The sequence below is a fragment of the Oncorhynchus nerka genome, linkage group LG2 (assembly GCF_034236695.1).
Source record: "Oncorhynchus nerka isolate Pitt River linkage group LG2, Oner_Uvic_2.0, whole genome shotgun sequence".
In the NCBI taxonomy this organism is placed as follows: Eukaryota; Metazoa; Chordata; class Actinopteri; order Salmoniformes; family Salmonidae; genus Oncorhynchus; species Oncorhynchus nerka.
The window spans coordinates 32,099,404-32,116,815 of NC_088397.1; the positions used below are offsets into that span (position 1 = coordinate 32,099,404).

General features: G+C 43.3%; 1 protein-coding gene across 1 annotated transcript in view; it reads right to left on the reverse strand.

Annotated features, from left to right (window-relative positions):
- Window positions 1-13,405, reverse strand: part of pard3ba (par-3 family cell polarity regulator beta a) — a 170,336-nt gene extending 156,931 nt beyond the window's left edge. Inside the window, exons 1-2 of the mRNA XM_029668294.2 lie at window positions 12,870-13,405; window positions 257-361 (exon numbers count right to left, since the gene is read on the reverse strand). Coding sequence (XP_029524154.2) covers window positions 257-361; window positions 12,870-12,986 — 222 coding nt within the window. The 5' untranslated portion in view covers window positions 12,987-13,405. The remainder of the gene's footprint in view (window positions 1-256; window positions 362-12,869) is intronic.
- Window positions 13,406-17,412: the final 4,007 nt, after the last annotated feature.

A 17,412-nucleotide genomic window follows, 5' to 3' on the forward strand; every position in this document is an offset into this window, starting at 1 on the left:
GCGTGTTGTGTTAATACCAGGCATAGAGTTGTACTACTCTGTTCACCTGCTCTGGGGTGAAGTGTACCCTAGGTACAGATCTAGGATCAACTTCCACACTCATAACCTTAACCATTCGCGGGGGAAACGCATAACTGACCAGAGGTCTAGGTCTAGGGGCAAGTTCACCCTGCCCCTGTCCACCCAGACACAGGCTCCACCCAGACGTAGATATTTTCATGATGTATATTAATGTTGACATCATTTGGGGCCTTACCTTGTCTCGGTCCTCCACCAGGTCAGCAAGCAGGTCATCCAGGTCCAAGATGCCCCCGTCACAGTACTCCATGCGGTGGGTCCGAACCAGGAAGTCCTCCCCATTCTGGTAGGCACACGGAAAACATGGAGACATGAGCCTGATAAGAACCTGATCAGGTGGTTATTGGGTAAAAACACACTTTAAATGGTCCTGTATGGCTCAGTTGGTAGATCATGGCGCTTGCAACGACAGGTTTGTGGGTTCGATTACCGGGGCCACCCATGCATAAAATGTATGCACGCCTGACCGAGTCGCTTTGGATCAAAGCAGCCGCTAAATGGTATACATTTACACTTCTGAAAAGCAGTTATTGTTGAAATGGTACCTTTTGCAACCTGCTAATATGAATACAGTAAACTGCAGCAAAAGCGTAATTTCCTCAAACCTTCATAAGACAAAACTGGGTTATGAAGCGCCAAATGGCTGCACTGTTTCCTCTTATATGGTTGAGAAGAGGATAACACATTGTGTGTGTTGTTTTTGTTTACTTACCTCATTATTATTTCCTAACAACAGGTTATCAAAATGTATGACAATAGCCAATTACAGTAGTTGTGTTTGTGTAAGTGGTGTCGGGGGCATGTGGGGGGGGGTTCTTCAAAGTAAATAAGGCATACTTGTTGAATGCCAACTACCAAACCCTTCGCTCATGTATTTTCAAGTCTATCACCTTGATCGCACATTCTTCTGTCCCTTTTACAGATCAGTAGCAGTAGCATAGCGCAATGCATTATGGCCATTGTAGTTAATTACCACGTTTTCTGAGCTGTGTCGAATATTGGCCTGTTTGAAACTACAACTCCCGACGACATCACACAGTTCAGGCTTGATCTGATTTATCTCTAGAGAAACTCAGCAATGTGTGCATCTAGCTCACGGAAAATTATGAACAAAATAGAATTCAAAATAATTGAACAGACATTGGTCAATTAGTAATTAAAAAAAAAAGAAAATAACACTAATAAACAGTATTGTCTGAGAGGTGGCCACACAACTCTAGCCAACAGGTCAAATGCACAAAAAGCAAGATTTGGAGAAGTTTAGGATGTAGGGCTCTATTTTTGGCTGGCGTTAAGGTGGCACTAGCGTCAAATGCACATTAGTAGGCAATTTAATTATGTACAGTGCCTTGCAAAAGTACTCATCCCCCTTGGTATTTTTCCTGTTGTGTTGCATTACAACCTGTAATTTAAAATTGATTTTATTTGGATTTCATGTAATCAACATACACAAAAATAGTCCAAACTGGTGAAGGGAAATGAAAAAAAAAAACGGGTTTTAAAAAAAATCTTTAAAAAAATTGAAAAGTGCTGGCGCAGTGGTTAAGGGCGCTGGCGCAGTGGTTAAGGGCGCTGGCGCAGTGGTTAAGGGCGCTGGCGCAGTGGTTAAGGGCGCTGGCGCAGTGGTTAAGGGCGCTGGCGCAGTGGTTAAGGGCACTGGCGCAGTGGTTAAGGGCACTGGCGCAGTGGTTAAGGGCACTGGCGCAGTGGTTAAGGGCACTGGCGCAGTGGTTAAGGGCACTGGCGCAGTGGTTAAGGGCACTGTACTGCAGCGCCAGCTGTGCCACCAGACACCCTGGGTTCGCGCCCAGACTCTGCCGTAACCGGCCGCAATCGGGAGGTCCGTGGGGCGACGCACAATTGGCCCAGCGTCATCCGGGTTAGGGAGGGCTTGGCCGGTAGGGATGTCCTTGTCTCATCGCGCACCAGCGGCTCCTGTGGTGGGCCGGACGCAGTGCACGCTAACCAAGGTTGCCAGGTGCACGGTGTTTCCTCTGACACATTGGTGCGTCTGGCTTCCGGGTTGGATGCTTCTTAACACAGTGCGGCTTGGTTGGGTTGTGTATCGGAGGACGCATGACTCTCAACCTTCGTCTCTCCCGAGCCCGTACGGGAGTTGTAGCGATGAGACAAGATAGTAGCTACTAAACAATTGGATACCACGAAAAAGGGGTAAAATTAAACAAAAAGGACAAAAAAATTTTTTTATGGAAAAGTGGTGCGTGCATATAAACTCAGCAAAAATAGAAACGTCTCTTTTTCAGGACCCTTTCGTAAAAATCCAAATAACTTCACAGATCTTCATTGTAAAGGGTTTAAATTCTTGGTGACAGGGGGCAGTATTGAGTAGCTTGGATGAATAGCGTGCCCAGAGTGAACTGCCTCCTACTCTGTCCCAGAAGCTAATATATGCATATTATTAGTAGTATTGGATAGAAAACACCCTGAAGTTTCTAAAACTGTTTGAATGATGTCTGTGAGTATAACAGAACCCATATGGCAGGTGAAAACCTGAGAAAAATCCAACCAGGAAGTGGGAAATCTGAGGTTTGTAGTTTATCTCTTTTTGCCATTCCAATATACAGTGTAAATGGGGTCATATTGCACTTTCTAAGGCTTCCACTAGATGTCAACAGTCGTTAGAACTTTGTTTGAGGTTTCTACTGTGAGGTGGGGGCGAATGAGAGCTGATTGGGCCAGGTGTCTGGCAGAGTGCCACAGGCTCTGAGGCGCGGTCACGAGAGAGTTAGCTCTCGTTCCATTGCTTTTCTACAGACATAGGAATTCTCCGGTTGGAACATTATTGAACATTTATGATAAAAACATACTAAAGATTGATTCTATACTTCCGGGTTGGATGCAGTGCGGCTTGGTTGGGTTGTGTTTCGGAGGACGCATGACTTTCGACCTTAGTCTCTCCCGAGCCCGTACAGGAGTTGTAGCGATGAGACAAGATAGTAACTACTAATAATTGGATACTATGAAATTGGGATGAAAAGGGGGTAAAAAAATGTTTTAATAAAAAATATATAATGTTGGAGAGGAGTAAAACAGTGAGCCGACTTTTTAGCTATGCATTGTAGGCAGAGCCACATTATTTTAGCCAAGCAGGCCCCATTTTGGATGTGCGTAAAACCCTCCATCGTCTGCATTGTTTTAATATTATACACCCTTGGCAGAAAATTATTGGTTTCGTTTTGTTTAGAATTTGTTAGGCCTTATCAAAAACTAATTTAATCTTGTTTGACAATGTTTGGCATGTCCATGCTCAGCCATAATGCAATTTACAGTAGGCCTAGCCCCTATATCAGTGTGAATGCTGTTGAAGACATACAATTACTTAACAATGTGGACTGCAAATGTGTTCAAGTTAGGCCTACATTTTGTTATTTCGTTTCTGTTAGCCATTTAAACTATAAATGGACTAACATTGGAATTAGATTTGATTCCAAGGCAATACATAAGACCATAAATACACAACCTGAAGCAACCATATTTCGCCGTGGATCACGTCCTGATTGGCCAGTTGAGGGTCACACCCACAAGTTGTTCATTTATCAAAACCCATCCCTTTTGCGCCAACGTCAGCAATAATGCGCCAATAATTGTGATCGTGAAAATAACAAAAATATTTGAACCTATAGTGCTACCGCCTGCGCTTAGAGTTACCATTGTGTTAGGTTTGTTACAATAGTCCCTAATGTTACGCAAAGAATAAGTGTCAAGCTTCATGCAACACAAATCAAATCAGATTGACCCTGCTCAGATTCACCTGCTAACAGCTCAATGATATTTACAATAGCAAGTGTGTCGGCAACTACTAGGCCAATAGCCTCAGTGTTTTAGTGGATCATTAGTGGAGCTAGCCTGGGTACCAGACTGGTAACCCGGCGTCAGTGGAGCATCATCGTGTTACGAATGGGCATCTTGCTCTGCTGCATCAAAGTCAGGCTTACACTATCAATAGGGGTCTGGCTTTAACAATGGCCCATGACAGAGAAAAAAAAAAGTCAATTTGTTTAAAACAAATAGTCAAGCTGTAATCTCAATGCCAGACACAGGGCCAGCCTCTACATTCCGTGAGTGGTACTGTATGGGTACCAGAACGATACAACCACACTTGACAGTGGTGTAAAATAGAACAATTGAGAAAGAGATAAATCAAATGTACAAGTCTAAATTAATTGTGAATTATAACGAAAATCTGTGTGTGTGTTTGGCTCAACGCACACACACACACACACAGTCGAGGGTACTCAGCGTTACCTTATGGGAGCAGAGAAACGGATTTAGGCTTACACAGATCCTCTCTCACACATCAAAACAAGAACCCAACTGTAGCACATCTAATCTCCAGGCATAGCACGAATACTTCCCTTGAAAAACAGGTTTCACCAGTGGGAAGACCTGCACATTTTTCTCCCTGAGCAGGTGCATGGCACAGTTGTATGAGAGTGAAGTTTCCCTTAGGTACAGATATAGGATCACCTTCCCTCCCCCAATCCAAACCTTAACCATTAGTGGGTAAAATACCAAAAGTGAACCCGGATCAGCATATCAGGGCAACCTCACCAGCCAACCTTCAGGAATGGAGACTGCCGATTGGCTCTCTCCCAGTGACAGAGGAATTAAAGGAAACACCCATAACACTAGAGAGACACTGCACCTGACTGCTCATTCAAATCACTCGGTGCATCAGGATTTAGCCTAATTGGCAGTATTTCAGCTAGCTCTCTTGATATATGCATACTCCCATCTGGTTAGTATGTAGATTATTTTGCCAAACATCTCAAGGCACTTAAAAAAAAATGGAATTATTATCTTGCCTAGTTTCTACCACTCTTCCTTAATCCCGTGTCATTACGTGACACTTCAAGAGAGTACATTGAAAAACAAAATCAGGACAGAAAAATCTGTCTTAAATTCTTGTTGTCAAACTCCATAAATTCCCATGTGTCATGGAAATTCACATTTCTTGAGTCCCCTTCAAACCAACGGGACATGTGGCAATGGTGGATCAGTCAACACAATAGAATTAGGCCTAACAGTGACAGTCAGAGGGTACATTTCAGCAAATTACACCGCTAAGTCGCCCATTTGAAGCGATATCTCGAGAGCGTTGAAGCGCATAACGATTAGTGAAGCGCTTCGTCGCTAAATTCGGGGCGCTGGTTTTTCACACTTTAATCCTCCCAACACAATTACACAGCTGAAGGGAAATGTGTTGGATTAGCGTAAGAGAAGAAAAAGAATGAATGAACAAGCCAATAGAAAGCTATGGAGTACCTCAGAGGAGGTACAAGAGAAAGGGAACTGTAATGAACATAGCACTTCAATGTATTATTAGAAGGGAGAGGAACAGCAGCATAGGAAGTAGTGCTTTGCTCTAGCTACAGAAGCTACTGTACATAGGAAGTAGTGCTTTGCTCTAGCTACAGTACATAGGAAGTAGTGCTTTGCTCTAGCTACTGTACATAGGAAGTAGTGCTTTGCTCTAGCTACTGTACATAGGAAGTAGTGCTTTGCTCTAGCTACTGTACATAGGAAGTAGTGCTTTGCTCTAGCTACTGTACATAGGAAGTAGTGCTTTGCTCTAGCTACTGTACATAGGAAGTAGTGCTTTGCTCTAGCTACTGTACATAGGAAGTAGTGCTTTGCTCTAGCTACTGTACATAGGAAGTAGTGCTTTGCTCTAGCTACTGTACATAGGAAGTAGTGCTTTGCTCTAGCTACTGTACATAGGAAGTAGTGCTTTTCTCTAGCTACAGTAGCTACTGTACATAGGAAGTAGTGCTTTGCTCTAGCTACAGTAGCTACTGTACATAGGAAGTAGTGCTTTGCTCTAGCTACAGTAGCTACTGTACATAGGAAGTAGTGCTTTGCTCTAGCTACAGTAGCTACTGTACATAGGAAGTTGTGCTTTGCTCTACGTATTGTAGCTACTGTACATAGGAAGCAGTGCTTTGCTCTACCTATTGTAGCTACTATACATAGGAAGCAGTGCTTTGCTCTAGCTACAGTAGCTACTGTACATAGGAAGCAGTGCTTTGCTCTACCTACAGTAGCTACTGTACATAGGAAGTAGTGCTTTGCTCTAGCTACAGTAGCTACTGTACATAGGAAGTAGTGCTTTGCTCTAGCTACAGTAGCTTTTGTGAGTTTGTGAGAAACCCGTAAAATGCCCACTTTTCGAACAGCAACAACTTTATGAGAGAGGAAAATGCCACGCTGTCAAATGTCAACACAAGGCAGGTTACAATTGACACTGGTTTATTTGACAAAAGCAATGTCTCCCCAAATTGTTTGGGATCCGTTCGACAGGAGTGCAGTTATTTTGTTTATTTATCGCGACAAATGATGGAAACTGTGATTCTCAAATTTGTTAGGCGGGGCACGTGATGTCAACACATAACTGTGAAGCTCCACTTCACATTTCATTCTGATAAATCAATGTTTCAACTATAAATAGAATGTTTCTTTGCAGGATCCTTGTACTGACTTTCAAGAAATGCTAAATTGTGAATCCATGATAACAATGACAGAGAAATCTGATGAGCTCAAGGGACAATCACAGCAGAACAACATGATTGTGTACAGATTCTCCACGTGAGACCTGGACAGACTGATTACCAGGCCGTGTACTCAAAGCATGAGTGGACCAACTGGCAAGTGTCTTCGCTGACATTTTCAACCTCTCTCTGGCCGACTCTGTAATACCGACATGTTTCAAACAGACCATCCCTGTGCCCAAGAAAGCGAAGGAAACATGCCTAAATGATTACCTCCCCGTAGCACTCACATCAGTAGCCAACTGCTTTGAAAGGCTGGTGTTGCTACAGATGCTGGTTCAATACCCGTGCCAGCCTCGACTGGGAGACCCATGAGTTGACTGTAGGTTTTGTGTTTCTCTCTCTCTAAAAACAGAAATAACTAATTCTAAATAACAAACTGGCTTTATTTACAAATTAGTAACAATGTCTCAACCCATGTTCAAGAATGGCCTTTTTCCTCGCTAATTTTATGTTATTTATAAACAAAATCTCCAAAATATATATATATATATATTTTTTTAAATAAAGCTAATATTATTCATTTAGAATTATATAAAAGCCCCTTGGATATTCTCACAAATATATTATTAACCCTGTTATTAGCAGGACAATATATATTGGTCATGGCTCCCGAGTGGCGCGCAATGGGATTGCCTTGCAGTTCTCCAGCTGTATCCACTGAAAGCGCGTGAGGTTCAAGGCGCCAGGGGGCACGGGATGGGCCGCAGAGAAGACAGACCTAGACCTTGGGGAAGGGAGGAGGAGGAAAGGGGAGCGGGGGTGGACCCCCACCCAGCCACACTGGGTAGCACAGAGCAACACTTTAAGCGGCATTGCACTAATAATGGCGCTGACTAGGGAAACGTTCCCACTGTTCTTAGTGCCAGTCTGCACGTTCAAACCAAAACAATGTAACTGATAATGGAATCTTTATGCTTTCGTTGATAAAATAATGATAAAAATACTCTTTCAAAATGCCAATGTTTATTTAGTGATGGATACATAACGAATTACTATGGGAATAAACATCACTGAATTACAGAAATATTGGAACAAACTTGTCTAATGAAGGCAAACAAATTGTTGCTTACCAGAAAATACTCTTTCAACCACACACGGTCACGTTGTACAGAACCATTAAGGTTATTAGCAGGTAACTGGACAATAGACTTGCCTAGGAGGGTAGGGGAGAATGCTATCATCAAATGTATTTCTTAGTTAGGTTGGCTGTATCACAACCGGCAGTGATTGGTTACAATTTCAGTTTAATCCACCAGAAAAGACAAAACAAATAGAATAAAAAGTATTATTATTATTATTATTATTATGCATCACATCTGACCGTGATTGGGAGTCCCATAGGGCGGCGCACAATTGGCCCAGCGTTTCGCTCCCGCTAAAAACAGAAATACATTTTTTGGCCATTACTCAGATTACAATCGCTCACTTTATTTTATTTTTTATTTTTTATGAAATAACCTCAAAAATATCATTATATATTATCAAGTTGATGGCACAGTCATATAGCCCGGCACCTACATACAGCTGAGTGACTCACTCATTCATGGATTTGTATCAAAATAAATAAGCACCAACATGCTTTCTTATAGTCTTTAATAAAGAAATGTTTTGGTTATCCTGACCTGGACACCATGTACAGTATTATCAAAAAATATGACATGCCTGCAAACCAATATACCAACACCCCTCTGTATTTTGATACCTTGTGGATGGTGGCTCCGGAGTGGATAGGAACGCCACTATGCAAGTAACCATTTCAATGGAATGTTCATGATGTCAATGTGACAACTGTCGATAGATGTAGCTGGTAAATTTGCTCTGACTATGTACTCCGATTTCAGAGCGCTCACGTCGGAGTGTGCCAGACCGCAGAATAACTGATGAATTTACGAATGCTCAACACCCATTGAATATGGCCGGGGTCAGTAAACGTTGGCAAAAAAGCGTAATAAAATTGTTGCCAGAAGCACAGGTACAGTCACCAACGCTCTGGATAACATAAAAACAGCCTAACCAACTCTGCTAGGTCGAGTAAAATGGTAAAAGTGAGCTGTTCCCTCATGTGTCTGGAAGTAGCTAGCAAGCTAGCCAGTTAGCTTGGGTGCTTGACTGCTGTTGAACTTACAACACACCCGTAGTATAAACCCACCTTCACTCTTGACATCTTTGATTGTTTAGTACATGGCCTCACATGTGAATCCTTAATGAGATGGGCGGGCTAAGGCTTAAGAGGGTGTGAACGATGCTGAATGGGTGCAGACAAAGAAGAGCTCTCTAGTCGGTGTAGCAAAACATTCAAGGGCCATTTCCTCAAAAAGTGAGGTTACAAGTTTATCAACTTTCAAAGCAGAATTACTTTCCCATTGTTCCTCAACTGTAGTGTATGATATACCATTTTCTAGTGCCGAGTCTCTACTTTTATCCAATGTAAAAAACACCATTTCAAATTTTCCTACATACGACCAAATTGAGCCGGTCGGTCACATATATAATTCCTTCTACGCGTTCTCCTCCTTTTACCGTCAGTGCACAACACATCAGCTGTCTGTGAACAGGTGAAAAAACCTTTCCAAGCCAAATCTTCACATCATGACAGCTAACCACTACACAGAGCCTACATTGTCGTCATAGTCAACTTGAACTAAGGCGTTAGTAAACCCGCTACAATCATGCAGTACAGTGTACAGCCAGAAATCAGTTTAGCAGTTACACAGGCGGGCCACGATGGTAATAAATTAATAAAACCAAAAGCTTACCTCGACTAGGAAGAGTTCCAGTGTTGTGCCGGGTGTTTGAGTAGGCTAAATTAGCTGCATTTGCTAGCTAAGTGAATATACACTGCTCAAAAAAATAAAGGGAACACTTAAACAACACAATGTAACTCCAAGTCAATCACACTTCTGTGAAATCAAACTGTCCACTTAGGAAGCAACACTGATTGACAAGAAATTTCACATGCTGTTGTGCAAATGGAATAGACAACAGGTGGAAATTATAGGCATTTAGCAAGACACCCCCAATAAAGGAGTGGTTCTGCAGGTGGGGACCACAGACCACTTCTCAGTTCCTATGCTTCCTGGCTGATGTTTTGGTCACTTTTGAATACTGGTGGTGCTTTCACTCTAGTGGTAGCATGAGACGAAGTCTACAACCCACACAAGTGGCTCAGGTAGTGCAGCTCATCCAGGATGGCACATCAATGCGAGATGTGGCAAGAAGGTTTGCTGTGTCTGTCAGTGTAGTGTCCAGAGCATGGAGGTGCTACCAGGAGGCAGGCCAGTACATCAGAAGACGTGGAGGAGGCCATAGGAGGGCAACAACCCAGCAGCAGGACCGCTACCTCTGCCTTTGTGCAAGGAGGAGCAGGGGGAGCACTGCCACAAATGTGCATGTGTCTGCTCAAACGGTCAGAAACAGACTCCATGAGGGTGGTATGAGGGCCCGACGTCCACAGGTGGGGGTTGTGCTTACAGCCCAACACCGTGCAGGACGTTTGGCATTTGCCAGAGAACACCAATATTGGCAAATTCGCCACTGGCGCCCTGTGCTCTTCACAGATGAAAGCAGGTTCACACTGAGCACATGTGACAGACGCAACAGTCTGGAGACACCGTGGAGAACATTCTGCTGCCTGCAACATCCTCCAGCATGACCGGTTTGGCGGTGGGTCAGTCATGGTGTGGGGTGGCATTTCTTTGAGGAGACGCACAGCCCTCCATGTGCTCACCAGAGGTAGCCTGACTGCCATTAGGTTCCAAGATGAGATCCTCAGACCCCTTGTGAGACCATATGCTGGTGTGGTTGGCCCTGGGTTCCTCCTAATGCAAGACAATGCTAGACCTCATGTGGCTGGAGTGTCAGCAGTTCCTGCAAGAGGAAGGCATTGATGCTATGGACTGGCCCGCCCGTTCCCCAGACCTGAATCCAATTGAGCACATCTGGGACATCATGTCTCGCTCCATCCACCAACGCCACGTTGCACCACAGACTGTCCAGGAGTTGGCGGATGCTTTAGTCCAGGTCTGGGAGGAGATCCCTCAGGAGACCATCCGCCACCTCATCAGGAGCATGCCCAGGCGTTGTAGGGAGGTCATACAGGCATGTGGAGGCCACACACACTACTGAGCCTCATTTTGACTTGTTTTAAGGACATTACATCAAAGTTGGATCCGCCTGTAGTGTGGTTTTCCACTTTAATTTTGAGTGTGACTCCAAATCCAGACCTCCATGAGTTGATCAATTTGATTTCCATTGATAATTTTTGTGTGATTTTGATGTCAACACATTCAACACACTACAGTGCTAGCTAGCTGTAGCTTATGCTTTCAGTACTAGATTCATTCTCAGATCCTTTGATTGGGTGGAAAACATGTCAATTCATGCTGCAAGAGCTCTGACAGGAGGACGTCCTCCAGAAGTTGTCATAATTACTGTGCAAGTCTATGGAATGGGTTAAGAACCATGAGCCTCCGAGGTTTTGTATTGAAGTCAATGTACCCAGTGGAGGACAGAAGCTAGCTGTGTGTGCTGCTGAGGCTACTATTGACATTCATTGCAGAAAAGTGTGTTTTAATCAATTATTTGGTGACAAGTGAATATATTTAGTATATTCTTTTTGTTTCACAATTTATATTTTCATGAAGTTCACTGAGGAAGATGGTCCTCCCCTTCCTCCTCTGAGGAGCCTCCACTGCTCAAAAAATATATAATATTGATGGACACATAGCTACAGAGAACTCATGGCTGTCTGAGTCTTACCATATTGGCACGGGCTATGGCTATAACCTGAGTGGCAGGGACAAACCATGCAGCTACACTACCTTCCCTTTTCCACTGAGAGAGGGTGACTGACATTCCTCTGTGTGCCTTCTCCACACAGACCCAGGATATCTCTGTTTAAGCCAAGGACACCGGACATTGTCTATGAATGCTGTCACACCAGTGACAGGCAATTAGAGAGCTGCAAAGTTCATGGTTTACGATAGAGTGGATCCTCGCCAGCCAACCCCTTGATTGTTCCTAGGATGAATCTCACTAGACGCAGGTAATTTCACTTTGTGGGACCCTGGGTTTGTTTTGATCATGTCCGAGGGATTTCTAGGTCAGTGAGATGTGTTTCACACATAATTGGCCACAAAGAGGCTTCTACTAATTCTACCAATTGAAGCCAGACATAATTTAGACAAGGGTAGCTAGGCAGCCACATATTGTAAGTCCCTGAGTTTTTTTCCCATGTGACCTGATCAGGACAAACTCAGGGTCCCTTAACCAATGACAGGGGGAAAACTTGCCTGGATGTTGGGCTGCAACTGAAATCCAGTGTGCGTCCCAAATGGCACCCTATTTCCTATATAGTTCACTACTTTTTCAACTTAGGGCCTTGTCAAAAGTAGTGCACTTTATAGGGAAAAGGATGCCATTTGGGACGCAAACCCAGTCAGCCCAGGGCCTGGGGAGAACTGGCAGATGAGAGCCCACCAACGCAGGTGGGTGCCTGGGTGGAAGCTCTAATGGGAAGCCATCCATCCCCACTGCCTGCCTGGCATAACCCTGTCCATCACCGGCCTCCTGCCATCGCGCCAGGGAAAAACCAGCTGATAACACTGAGCTGTCAGCCACCCTAATCCCCCATCAATCAGAGGACAAAGGCTGTTGTCCGCCACACAGGCTAGGCGAAACGATGCAGAGCACATCAAACAGAGTCCCACCTGCACAGGGAGATACTGACCGTTTCAACAGAGCCACATAGAACATCTCTAGACAGCTGCATGCTAGCTGGGGCACATGATACTCATATAGACCACTAACACCTGGCTTTCTGGTGCTTACAAAGAAAGTGATTAAAAGTTATTTACAATGTGTCCCGTTGATTTGTAGCCTGGCATATACACTCTGTCCAGAATAATAACATGGTGGTTTCAAGTATCTGTATCTATGGCTTGGAAATTTTGCAACGAAATCCAGTTTCTATTGGACAAATGCAGGTAAGTCCCTCCCCGTTTCGTACCATTTGCTTCCGCTTGGTTAATGGTAAACGGTTTCCGTTTCAAGAGTTAATGAATATAGCCTAATGTAGGAAAATATGTAGTAGACTATTGTTTAAAAATTAAATTAATAATTAAAATGACAAACAAACCGGATTAAAAGGGAGGGTATAAAAACAAACGTCAGCCAAAGTAAAATACGTCAATATATTTCAAAAGAGCCCATTTTGCTTACCTGTTCCAGAATCTTTCGATACCTCTGGTTGGCTTGGTCTACCAACTCCCGAACTGTCCATTCTCCTTTACACGGAACGACCACTGCAGTTGCTCCAAAAGTTACAGTGACTTTCATGTTGTCCTTGTAATCCGAAAAAAAGTTATTTGAAGAACAGCCTTCTTTGATAATCTGTATATTCCTCTGTGATTCCTTCACATGCGAGAGGCTGCGAAGCGCTTGATACCGCACAAACCTCAACCGAAACCGGAGCAAAGATGTCACTGGACAAATTTACAATGACAAAATGACACGCGTGCATTAAAAAGTACAACTCAAAACTACAATTTACGATAATAAAAAACATTTGCTTTTCTCAATTATCGGTCAAATTAATAAACGAAGTAGCCTTCATTGTTTTGTCGGCTGAACTATACCTGTTGGTCATTTCACTGACATCCGGGAAGTTGATCAACATAAATCACGTCATGGGAGGTTTCCACTAGTTACCACAAACACAAAGTCAAAATTGGCTATTGTCCTATCGTAAAAATGTATCAAAATAAAAATGAATTTAAGATTAGGGAAAAGGTTAGCAGTGTGGTTAGGTCTAAAATCAGATTTTAAGAAGATACATTTTTTAAATGGGCATGGTTTATGACTGTGGCTGTGGTAACTAGTGATGACCCAATGTTAGGCTGTTGATAAACGTATCAACGATTGCTTCGAATATTTATCTTCTCAAAGATTCAACTTCGTCGTCTTTCCTACTTTAAGCCATTTTCTTTTTAACATGACAATGATCGTAAACTATGTAGAGCCAGTTTACCATAAACCCTGCTTTGATTTTATACCCTAAAAATATACAAGTTCAAAGCGGCATCATGCTTACCAAACAACCACGAGCAAATCACTGCCTAAACTTTGTTAAAGGGCCAATACGTCATTTATGGCGAGGGATTGAGACCTTAACATGCTAACCACTGCCATATAAAGTCAAAAGAAAAAACCTGAAGGAGGAAAGATTACTAGAAATGAACTGGGTTTAATCTGTGGATTCATTGTCTGGGGCATAACCTTGTGCATTTCAGGTAAAAAAAAAAAAAATTAAACTCAACGTTTCTATCCCAGGACAAATTAGCTAGCAACAGTAGGCTCGCTAGCTAAATTGCCATAAATGTATAATGATTTTCAACCTGTCCCCAAATAATATAGTTGGTTCAGAGTTTGTTTTGATATTTCAACCTGCGTGTCCTTATCATGTCTGGTGGGGTGGACAAAATCAACAAGCTTGTGTAACGGCTAGCTAGTTAGCGGTGGTGCGCGCTAATTGGTGACTTCACTTGCTCTGAGACCTTGAAGTAGTGGTTCCCCTTGCTCTGCAAGAGCCGTGGCTTTTGTGGAGCGATGGGTAACGATGCTTCGTGGGTGACTGTTGTCTGTGTGCAGAGGGTCCCTGGTTCGCGCCCGGCGAGGGGATGATTTAAAGTTATACTGCTACATTGATGCTGTTGACCCGGATCACTGGTTGCTGCGGAAAAGGAGGGGTGAGTGTAACAGCTAGCTAGTTAGCAGTGGTGCACGCTAGATAGGTCTAAAAGTATTTACTGCTGTGTATTGATTTTAAGAAAGGCATTGGTGGTTATGGTTAGGTATACTTTGGAGCAACGACAGTCCTTTTTCGCGAATGCGCACTGCATTGATTATAGGCAACGCAGGACACGCTAGATAAACTAGTAATATCATCAACCATGTGTAGTTATAACTAGTGATTATAATTGATTGATTGATTGTTTTTTATAAGATAAGTTTAATCCTAGCTAGCAACTTACCTTGGCTTCTTACTGCATTTGTGTAACAGACGGGCTCCTCGTGAGGCAGGTGGTTAGAGCGTTGGACTAGTTAACCGTAAGGTTGCAAGATTGAATCCCCGAGCTGACAAGGTAAAAATCTGTCGTTCTTCCTCTGAACAAGGCAGTTAACCCACCGTTCCTAGGCCGTCATTGAAAATAAGAATTTGTTCTTAACTGACTTACCTAGGTAAATAATAATAATAACTGTTATCTAGCGTGCACCACTGCTAACTAGCTAGCTGTTACACTCACCCCTCCTTTTCCGCAGCAACCAGTGATCCGGGTCAACAGCATCAATGTAGCAGTATAACTTTAAAACATCCCCTCGCCGGGCGCGAACCAGGGACCCTCTGGTTCTTAACTGACTTGAATGTGTTCTTAACTGACTTGCCTAGTTAAATAGTCCAAAATGACCGATTTCCGATTGTTATGAAAACTTGAAATCGGCCCTAATTAATCGGCCATTCCGATTAATCGGAACAAGCTTCAATGCCATACAACTCTCCTTCCGTGGCCTCCAACTGCTCTTAAATGCCAGTAAAACTAAATGCATGCTCTTCAATTGATCGTTACCCGCACCTGCCCGCCCGTCTAGCATCACTGCTCTGGATGGTTCTGACTTAGAATATGTGGACAACTACAAATACCTAGGTGTCTGGTTAGACTGTAAACTCTCCTTCCAGACTCACATTAAGCATCTCCAATCCAAAATTAAATCTAGAATCGGCTTCCTATTCCGCAACAAAGCATCCTTCAGTCATGCTGCCAAACATACCCTCGTAAACTGACTATCCTTCCGATCCTTTACTTCAGCGATGTCATTTACAAAATAGCCTCCAACACTCTACTCAGAAAATTGGATGCAGTATATCACAGTGCCATCCGTTTTGTCACCAAAGCCCAATATACTACCCACCACTGTGACCTATATGCTCTCGTTGGCTTGCCCTCGCTACATATTCATTGCCAAACCCGCTAGCTCCAGGTCATCTACAGGTCTTTGCTAGGTAAAGCCCCGCCTTATCTCAGCTCACTGGTCACCATAGCAGCACCTGCCCTTAGCACTCGCTCCAGCAGGTATATTTCACTGGTCACCCCCAAAGCCAAGTCGACCTTTGGCCGCCTTTCCCTCCAGTTCTCTGCTGCCAATGACTGGAACAAATTGCAACAATCACTGAAGCTGGAGACTTATATCTCCCTCACTAATTTTAAGCATCAGCTGTCAGGGCAGCTTACCGATCATTGCACCTATACATAGCCCATCTGTAAATAGCCCACCCAACTACCTTATCCCCATATTGTTATTTATTTTTTTGCTCCTTTGCACCACAGTATCTCTACTTGCACTGCACTATCCATCACTACACTGTTTAATTGCTCATTTGTAATTATTTCACCACTATGGCCTATTTATTGCCTTACCTCTCTAATCTTACTACATTTGCACACACTGTATATAGGTTTTTGTATTATGTAATTGACTGTACGTTTGTTTATCCCATGTGTAACTCTGTTGTTTGTGTCGCACTGCTTTGCTTTTTCTTGGCCCGGTCGCAGTTGTAAATGAGAACTTGTTCTCAACTGGCCTACCTGGTTAAATAAATGTGAAATAAAAAAAATGGCTTCCATCTATCCAATTCCCTTGTTTGCAGTCTATTTGGAATTCAGAATTAGTCCACTCCCTCACCCCATTTACAGTGCACCCACAACTCACTACCCTCGTCTCTTCTATCACATCCACTCAACTCATCCCCTCCTCCCATTCCTGAAAAGATCCCATAAATACCCCACCCGTCTCTCTTCTATCCTCAAAATAATCATAGAATTATTCTGTCATCTCATTACTACTGTAAACAGCTGGTAAATTGCTTTTACATTTTAAATAGCACATTAATGCATATAGACAGACTCCCCCTCTTATTCTTTCTGTTTTTCTAAAGGGAGTTTCTTTGGCCACATCTACCCCAAAAGCGCAAACTGATGGATTCATATAGTATGCTTTCCAAATGGCACCCTATTCAGGGAATAGGGTGCCATTTGGGACGCAGTCATAATCACAACAATCAATTACTTTTTCTGGCATTGTAATCCCCCTCTAGATACTGAACAATGCCTCCTTCCCTCTGCTCATCTCATCAGTAGAGAGAGAGAAAGAGAGAGAGAGAAAAGCCATCTGTGTAGGTAGCCCAGGCCAAGCTAGCCAATCCTGCATTGTGTCCTGTCCTCCTCCTCTCTGGTGGTCTGTTTATCCCACACACACTCAGAATAAAAATGTATGTTGGATGACACAGTGTTACACCTAGCATTTGCATCGCCATTGAGGAGAAATATGATTCAATTGGTGTTTTCCCCCACAATGTGATTGTAGTAGGAGGCGGACTAACTGTATAGTACTGTGGGACTTCGGGTTTTGTGCACGGACTTGGCAGTGGTCAAACCCATTCAACTTACATGAAATGGGTGTCATTGTAGGGTTATTATTGTGCTGCGGTATTGTCAATGTCCATACTGGAGCAGTGGCAGGTGAAGGATGAAAGCCATTACACAGACATTGGTGCTTCAGTGTGGTCATGCATTAAGACTCAACACAAAAGAAAGAGCTACATTATTGTCTCAGTGAGAGCGGTTCAGTCGACTATGGCACACACACACACACACACACACACACACACACTAATCTTGCTGTCCTTTCCTTTATCTCTATCTATCAG